Here is an 8,507-nt window from a genome sequence, read left to right on the forward strand (position 1 = left end):
TGAGGGAGGGGCAGGAACTGTTTGCAGAATTCCAGGAAGAGGCAGGATTCCACTGCAGGCACGATGCCATGGCCCTGCCTCTAGTCTTTCACAAACAGGGAGAGGACACTGGATCTAATGCCCTTTACAGCTGTGCTATGGGAACTTTTAACAGCCATGAGTAGTCAGAACTTCAGTGGCCAGTAAAGCATTTACAATGCTTTTGAAGAATAAAAAAAAAAAAAATACTGAACTTAAAGCTGTTGTATTTTGAGGGTCTCAACTGGCAGAAGGGGATTAAAATTAAAGCAGCAAGAAAACAGTCAAGGCTATTGACAATTAGTAATGTTAGCACTGGGCACAGAGCCCTCCTGTGAATGGATTAGGACCAGATGTGTCAGAGGCTGACCCCCCTCAGCTGTTCATTTTGATAATTAAAGTAAATCTTGCACCTGTGATGCAAAATTAGCTCAGAAACCAGAAGACTGTTGGTAAAGTACATTTGCTGCTTTGAACACAAAGGGACACTGTCAAGAGGCATCCCATTTTGGAAGCAATTAGTTTGGGGGAAGGGAGAACAAACTTCTAGCTTTTAACTCTTCAGCACCTGGAGTATCATTTCAAATGCTGAGTGCTAATTTAGAATGCAGCAGTGTCAAGAGCTTAGCTGGTGGACATCCACATTTAAATACGATCTGTCATTTTAATCTATATGTTGAAGTATTTGAGATATTGGAATTAACATCTTTTGTAGTAGACCAAATGTCACAAAGTTGCCAGTGAAGTTCAATTAAAGCAACAGCCTTTTGTAGTTGTCAAATTCACAAAGGCAGGGTGCGTAGCCATCCATGAGAAGCAAGGAGGATGTGCCAAGGATATGACTAATCTTTTCATAACAACATGTTAAAAAATCTTCAGCAGCAGTTGTGCAAATATTCAAGCTGCTTTTCGCCAACTGTTTGCACTCTGGGTTAAACCTTCTATACTGTAAATTGCAGCTAACTACAAATATTAAAGCTACGCTAGAGATTAAAAGTTGCCAAGAACGCAAGTGTGGTAGTTTCATACATAAATGAGTTTTGTTGCAAAGGTACTTAAAGAACTCTATTATTACTACAGATTATCATCAAGTTCAGGTCATTTGAAAGGAATATACCCATCTCAAAGAAATGAAATATGCAAGGTGGTACATGTTTTTGGAAAACAGTTTATTTGGGAATTACATCATTTCAATTTTCCAAAATACGTTTTACTAGATCCCTACAAAAGAAATCTAAATAAGTACAATATGAAATTAAGCTTGTTGTAACAGTCATTAAATATTTACTTTCACTAATATATACATACAAAATGCCACACATGATTTTGTTTACCCTTGGAATGTGTGCTGTGCTCCAGCAGTTATGTTTGCTCTTCACATCCTTCTCCAGTTCCACAATATGAAGGCTCAGTATCAACACTTTGTACATCCTTTCATATAGGCAAAAAAATCATAAAATGTTCTTTAGAAATTAAGCTTAACCTTAGTAATTTTACAGCTGTGGTAGTTTGTCCACAGGGGTATCGAATTTGAAGTCAGCTGGGAAAAGATCTGGAGCTCGTGGATAGATAAGTCTGTAAGACTGCCTGATTGTAACATCAGCAACCCCAGCAGTATCTCCGATCTCTAAGGAAAACAGAGAGGCAAGGTTAAACACAATTTACTATTTTCTCTTTTGCTGTCAGGCCAGGAGAAGCCAGCAGAGCTTGTGCAGGTAGTGGTGTGCTTACCTCATTTTTCTAAAACTGGATGCAAAGTTATTTTTTTTCCAACCATTTGTGACCCAATAAACGTATGAAAAATTTTCCTCAAAATAGGCATGTTTCAGTGAAATGGCTAATTCAACATGAGCTGATTTAAATCCAAAACATAAATGTCACAGAAAAGGAAAAGACATGCTGAACATTTTGATTAGTCAATTTTTAGACTGACAACTGCATTGCAGGCTCTTTTTTAAAGAAGAAATTTAAAAAAGAACCAACTGGTTTATGTAACATCATGTTCTTGACTGCTATGGTTAATAAAAGAATACAGTGAAGGGCAAGAAAAGGTATTTCCCAGCTAAGATCTGAAAGGAATTTAAATAAAGAGATGTAAGGGGAAAGCTCACTCACACAATGAGGAGATTACAGAAACAGCCAGGGCTAAGCAAGCAGAGGAAGGAAACTGAGCTTTTGAGATAAGCAGGAACTAGTTTATGTAAGATTTAAAAACAGAGGTGGTGATTCTGAACTTAAACATGAAATGTAGGTAGGACTGTAGAACTGTGAAGACCTGAGAGTACAAGCAAACAATTTTTACTCTTATATGGCAATGTAGAAAGCAGCTGCCTCCTAAGTCTAAAAAAGTGAGCACCAGAGAACTAGAAACTCAAGGATAGAGGAGTTGAAGACACAGAAGAATTGGAGTTTAGGCAGCAGAATAAACAGGCAACATAGCAAGTGCGATGAAAGATAAGGGTGAAGTGAAGGGTCAAGGGCAAAGGCAAGGACACAGACAGAAGCCAGTGGACGGGCAGTCAGAGATCAACTTTTTTTTTTAATCCACAGAAAGCTCCTGTATCCATTAGGAACTGGCTTTCAGGTCAGCAACTCACCCCATGTAGACCAGACCCCTGTCATAATTCTTTAAAGTTCTGATCTGCATTGGGTTTGAACAGTAAATTGAGATTTCATAACCTAATCCCAATATCCCAAGCCATTCAACACAGCAGGCTCCATCTTTTATGACACCTGAGGGGAGTTCAGCATAAATTGGGAACACCGCAGTATTTATAAAGCAAAAGTATTTCACAATCTAAGCTCTTCTCCCTTCCCTATGTACCATGTTCCATTCAGAGACACGAAAAGTGATTATAAGAGGCCAGATTCTCCTGGCTCCCACAAGCAGTGGCTTGAGCTGCACCAGCTTTAAAGCTGTCTTCTCCATGTCTGAGGATTTTGGGACAGTCTGGGGTCCACATGGCACCATCTGTCCTCACAACCTAATGTGCATAGGCTTGAGGTGAGGAAAACAAGGCACAGCTAATATGATACAGGTCTCCAAGCCAAGCCTTGACTGGATAATGGTTTATAAAGAGAACAAGGATACTAACTAACAATAAAACCACAAATTCATATCTCCTGTGACCTTACAAGTTTTGAATAGAAAAATAGAATATAAATGTGTAAATATGAACTTGTAATAAGTTAAAATCCATAATGCAGCCTACCAACATTACATTGTCTACATACTTAAACCTTAAGGAAGTTTGTTTATGGGAGTGTAGCTAAATATCAGGTAACTTGCATCATCATGAGAAAGAATACCAGTTGCTTTGGGCATAAACTACATCCATAAGGTGGCAACTTACTGCTGCAGATTTCAACACATTGACTTTTATATTAAAGAGTTCTTCCTATTCTCAACAGGAAATATGGGAAAACGCAGGAAGACTTTACCTTTTTGTGTCCTTTTCTCTGCTGAGGCTTGTGATGCCATATAAATAGCTGCAGCTGCCACAGAAATGGGACTCCTCCCAGGAACCAAATCCAGTTCCACAGCTTTACGCGCAATGTGTGTTGCTGCCATTTGTACTTGCTTAGGAAGACCCAGATTGGAACAAAATCTTGACATGAAATCCCCAGTTGTGATCAAATCGACACTGGTTTCAAGCGCCTTCAAAATAAGCTTAAAACACCGGCCTATTTCTTTCTTTGAAATCCTGGACACTGCGCATATTTCTAAACAAACAAAACGAGAATTAAGCTATAGGCTTAATAGGGTCTGTTTTCTACTTTAAACGAGATACATTCTTAATGACTTAAGACCATACTTTTTCAGCTTCCTTCCCATTTCTTCATGAAAAGTCACTGTTCAGAAAAGCAAGTCACCCCACTAAAAGACTAAGAATAAATTTCATAACACTGGAATAATAGTTACCGTTGAAAATACAGCAATGCAAGATGTTCTACAAGTCGCCATTAATTTTAAATCAATCAAACTAGTGTTATATTCCACTAAGAACAGGGAGGACAAGTATTTATCAATCATGTAACTTTTTGCTTCAAATTTACTCAAACAATCTTTCTAAGACTCATTTTGTCAGGCAGCATCTTTTAAATTGTACCAGGATTCAGAACTATTTAAAACAGTAACCCAAACATTCATTCTCCTAAGACATCACTTGAAGCAAGTCTAAAGAAATCCTAATTGATACAATGAAATAAAATGAAGACTACTGCCGAAGTTAAGATTCATTTTTCTACACTTCCTATTATAGCTTCCTTTCCAGATACTATCAACATGCTGTTCTAATACTGGGCTAAAGATATTATTCTATTTGGTAATAGAATTTAATCTGTGCAACTGCAAACTTACCTTTAAATGTTCTTGGAACGCCCTCTTGTCTACAGGCTATGTAGAGACAAGCAGAAGCAATGGCATCATTACTTCTTCCCTTCAGGCTCTTCTGCTCATACACTTGCTTGAATAAATTATTTGTTCGATCCTTCAAAGCAAGAAGACTAAATTTAATTAACTCTAGGCCATTTAATTAGCAGCAATATCAAAAATTCATGTGCTCATTATATTATGCTAACTAAGTCAATGCCAGAACAATTTAAAGGAGGGAGACACGAACGTACAACTATATTTCTGGGGAGGTTGATCCTGTCTGCCATGTTAGTAATTTCTTTAAAAGCATTCATCATTGCTCGATCAGAGCTGCTCATAGTCCTGCGATTCTGATACTTTGAATTCCCAAATTCATCAAAACTCGCTGCTCCTGTGCCCTGAAAAGTAAAATGTTGTCGTTAATAAAATATAAGCTATTCTGTTTTTAATATTTCATGAATAAACACCTTGCAGGGTTTCTTTTTTTTTTTTTTGTTATTCTAATTCAAATCACTAGGTTGGAACAGTTATATACATACACATAACTGAAGTAAATAGCATAATAGAGCAGCATTCCAAATTGTCTCCACTACTTAACCCAGCCTCCTCAAATTGTGGACTACAGTAATATCAGAGGATCCAGGGGATATCAAGAAATGATGCAAGAATGTCTTTCTGATACCACCATATTGCTTTAACTCAATGTCTCCACCACAGGTACTGCCTTCTAGACTCTCAGTTAACAAAACATCATTAAACAGATGCCTAGATTTCTCCTATATAAAGCCCCCAATTACACAATATGATATAGACCACACTATATAACAGAGCAGCATGCAACATTATGAGTTTGTTTATATCATCTGATAACACCCTAAAACCTGGTAAATCATGGAAAGCATAAAAATAAACCTGGTAAATCGTGTTTTAGCTCTTCCTGGATAGGCAGCAATTTGGAAAAATTAAGTTTTATAAACAGGTTTGTGACAAACCGTTACAAATTAAAACAAATAAAAATGCCAGGACAAATGTGGGGGCAGAGAGGAGAAAAGCTAACAAAATAAGGTTACACAAGCTGACAATAAATGATAACTCCCTGCATGCATTTTTTTTTGCCTCTTGTACCTCTGCAGTTTATGAAGCGTAAGTGGTAAGTCTCACCATTCCTGTCTAAATGAGATATCTTGAAAACTTTTTTTTTTAGCAAAGCAGAACAAAACTTTTTATCATCTTACTACAAGCCACTGCTGTAGTAGTAGTAGTAGTTCATTTACACCTTTCACTAAAATGATTCAGCAGAATTAAAACTAAAATTATTATTAGTTTAGTTGGTCTTCTGGATCACGATACGCATCTACGAGGTTTAGTCAGTGCCTGATGAATCCGCTTGTACGGAGTCCTACAATAATCACACCAAGACCTTTGACACATATGCCTAGGCACAAGCATGGAGGACTGGAGGCTGCTCAAGCCCCATCACCCCCTGCCTTTAGACCACTGAGACAATCCAAAGGCCAAACCGAGTCCAGAAGTTCCGTGCCTCGAGGGCTGTAGCTTCTGCCAAAGAGTAACAGGTAAGAACTGTGGCTGACTGCCTAATGCCTCTGTGAAGACGCATTTCTGTCAAGGCGATGTCCCTTAGCCTTTCCCCAACCACTACCCAACACATAAAGCAGTGGGGGCTACAGTTTTGAGACGCCCTATATTCAACTCACTCAGGAGGTTGCAACCTTGTGGTATTTTATAGGATTTAGCTCATCATGATTAGCCCCACCCACAATGTTGCCCTACCAGGCCTTCTAGTCAGATACAGTTTACTTAGTCATACCCAGAATCATGCTATTATACAACAGTAAAATAGCATAATTTGTGGCTACTGGTCAAAGCATGCAATAAATCTAGAACTCTTGGTTCAGAGATGATACTTTTATTAGGCCAAGAAATAGGGGAAAAATTTTTTTTTTTTTTTTTTTTTGCAATAAACTTACACATTCTAATTTAAACAAAAAATTAAACATTAAATAATATATGATGAAACATAAAAATGAAGCAATATAAAAGGTGAAAAATAACAAATTAAAAACAGAATTCTATTTGATCTGGGCCCTATTCTGAGCAAGTAGCAAACATACCTACAAAGTACAGGACAGATCTTAAGCTGTTAGGAGCCAAACTTTTTTATTCGTTAGTCCAATACTTAGAATTTTCCACTAATGGAGAGATCCATTTCCCTTGCATTTCCTTCAAAGAACAAATAAGACCACAAATAGTGTTTTAGGTCATTTATCCAATTCCTCCCGCAAGAATATATCTTGTCTCAATATGGGGTCCAACAACACCTGCCCAAAACAACTGCAGATCTCTACACTACAGAGAACTGCAGTCTTGTAACGGCCTCCCATTGTGCTTTTGTACTTCAAATAGATAGGTTTGTAGACCAAAAGAATGCTTTATTCATTTCAAGAAGGCGAAGTCTGAGAAAAATCTTACTGCCTGCATATCTGTTTACATGCTGGTATCTTTAGTTCTTAAAATTTATATCTTGTTTTTAAGATGGGAGAAACACTAGGTCAGTAATGGTCAGCACATTTTCTAGAACTGTCTGGAGGACAGAATAAACGTTATTTAACCATCCAAATAATGTTTGAATTTGGAAGAAGAGGCTGTAACATGCACTTGGGGTACCTGATTTTTTGTCCAGTAATTTAGTGCTATTGGTTGAGCTAAAGAGATTATATTAAGCAGCCCCATTTCAGAAGGCATGTGTCCCTCTGTCGTAGAGTTTGGTAGAGATAAATGCCACCTTGAAATGTAAATAGAAAAAAAATTCTATTTGGAATGAATTATGGGATCAGCATCCCATAATACTGCTCCATACAATAAAATGCACTCAACCGTAGCTCTACAGACCCTACTACTGCTAGTACCACCCTTCTACTGGGTCTTACTGTAAAAGGATAAAACTCAGAATCAAAAAAAAATAGGGCTGGAAGAGACCTCAGGAGGTCATCTAGTCCAACCCCCTGCTCAAAGCAGGACTGTCCCCAACTAGATCATCCCAGCCAGGGCTCTGTTGAGCTGAGCCTTAAAAATATCCAAGAATGGAGATTCCACCACCTATCCAGGCAACCCATTCCAGTGCTTCACCACCTTCCTAGTGAGAAGGATATTAGGAAAAACTAACTCAAACTTCCCTTGCTGCAACTTTAGACCACTGCTCCTTGTTCTGTCACCTGCCACCACTGAGAACAGTCTAGCTCCATCTTCTTTGGAACCACCATGCAGGTAGTTAAAGGCAGCTATCAAATCCCCCCCTCAAGTCTTCTCTTCTGAAGACTAAGCCCAGTTCCCTCAGCTTCTCCTCAGAAGTCATGTGCCCCAACCCCTAATCATTTTCAATGCCCTCCACTGGATTCCCTCCAACTTGTCCAAATCCTTTCTGCATTGGGAGGGGGGCCCAAAACTGGACACAGTACTCCAGGTATGGCCACACCAGTGCAGAACAGAGATAAATAATTACTTCTCTCAATCTGCTGGCAACGCTCCTAACTAATGCTGTTAGCCTTCTTGGCAACAAAGGCACACTGTTGATGCATATCCAACTTAATGTCCACAGTAACCCCTAGGTCCCTTCTGCAGTGCTGCTGCTTAGCCAGTTGATCCCAAGCCTGTAGCGGTGCATGGGATTCTTCCATCCTAAGTGTAGGACTTTGCACTTGTCCTTCTTGAACCTCATGAGATTTCTTTTGGCCCAGTCCTTCAATTTGTCTAGATCACACTGAATCCTAGCCCTAACCTAACTCCCCTGCAGCTTGGTGTCATCCATGAATTTGATGAGGTCGCAATCCATCCCATCTTCCAGATTGTTAATGAAGATATTAAACAAAACTGGCCCCAGGACTGACCCTTGGGGCACTCCCCTTGATACCAGCTGCCAACTAGACATTGAGCCATTGATCACTACCTATTGACCCTGATGATCCAGCCAGCTTTCTATCCACCTCACAGTTCATTCATCCAACCCATACTTCCTTAGCTTGCTTGCAAGAATGCTGTGGAAGACCATATAAAAAACCTGGCTAATGTCAAGATATATCACATCCACTGCTTTCCC

At 38.9% G+C, this 8,507-nt stretch overlaps 1 protein-coding gene across 1 annotated transcript in view; it reads right to left on the bottom strand.

The window, feature by feature from the left end:
- Positions 1–1,166: 1,166 nt before the first annotated feature.
- The window catches only part of GTF2B (general transcription factor IIB), a 32,873-nt gene continuing 25,532 nt past the window's right edge, over positions 1,167–8,507 (bottom strand). The window contains exons 4-7 of the mRNA XM_006032317.3: positions 4,645–4,791; positions 4,379–4,508; positions 3,460–3,741; positions 1,167–1,645 (exon numbers count right to left, since the gene is read on the bottom strand). Coding sequence (XP_006032379.1) covers positions 1,512–1,645; positions 3,460–3,741; positions 4,379–4,508; positions 4,645–4,791 — 693 coding nt within the window. The 3' untranslated portion in view covers positions 1,167–1,511. The remainder of the gene's footprint in view (positions 1,646–3,459; positions 3,742–4,378; positions 4,509–4,644; positions 4,792–8,507) is intronic.

The sequence above is a fragment of the Alligator sinensis genome, unplaced genomic scaffold, assembly GCF_000455745.1.
Source record: "Alligator sinensis unplaced genomic scaffold, ASM45574v1 scaffold736_1, whole genome shotgun sequence".
NCBI classification, from domain to species: domain Eukaryota; kingdom Metazoa; phylum Chordata; order Crocodylia; family Alligatoridae; genus Alligator; species Alligator sinensis.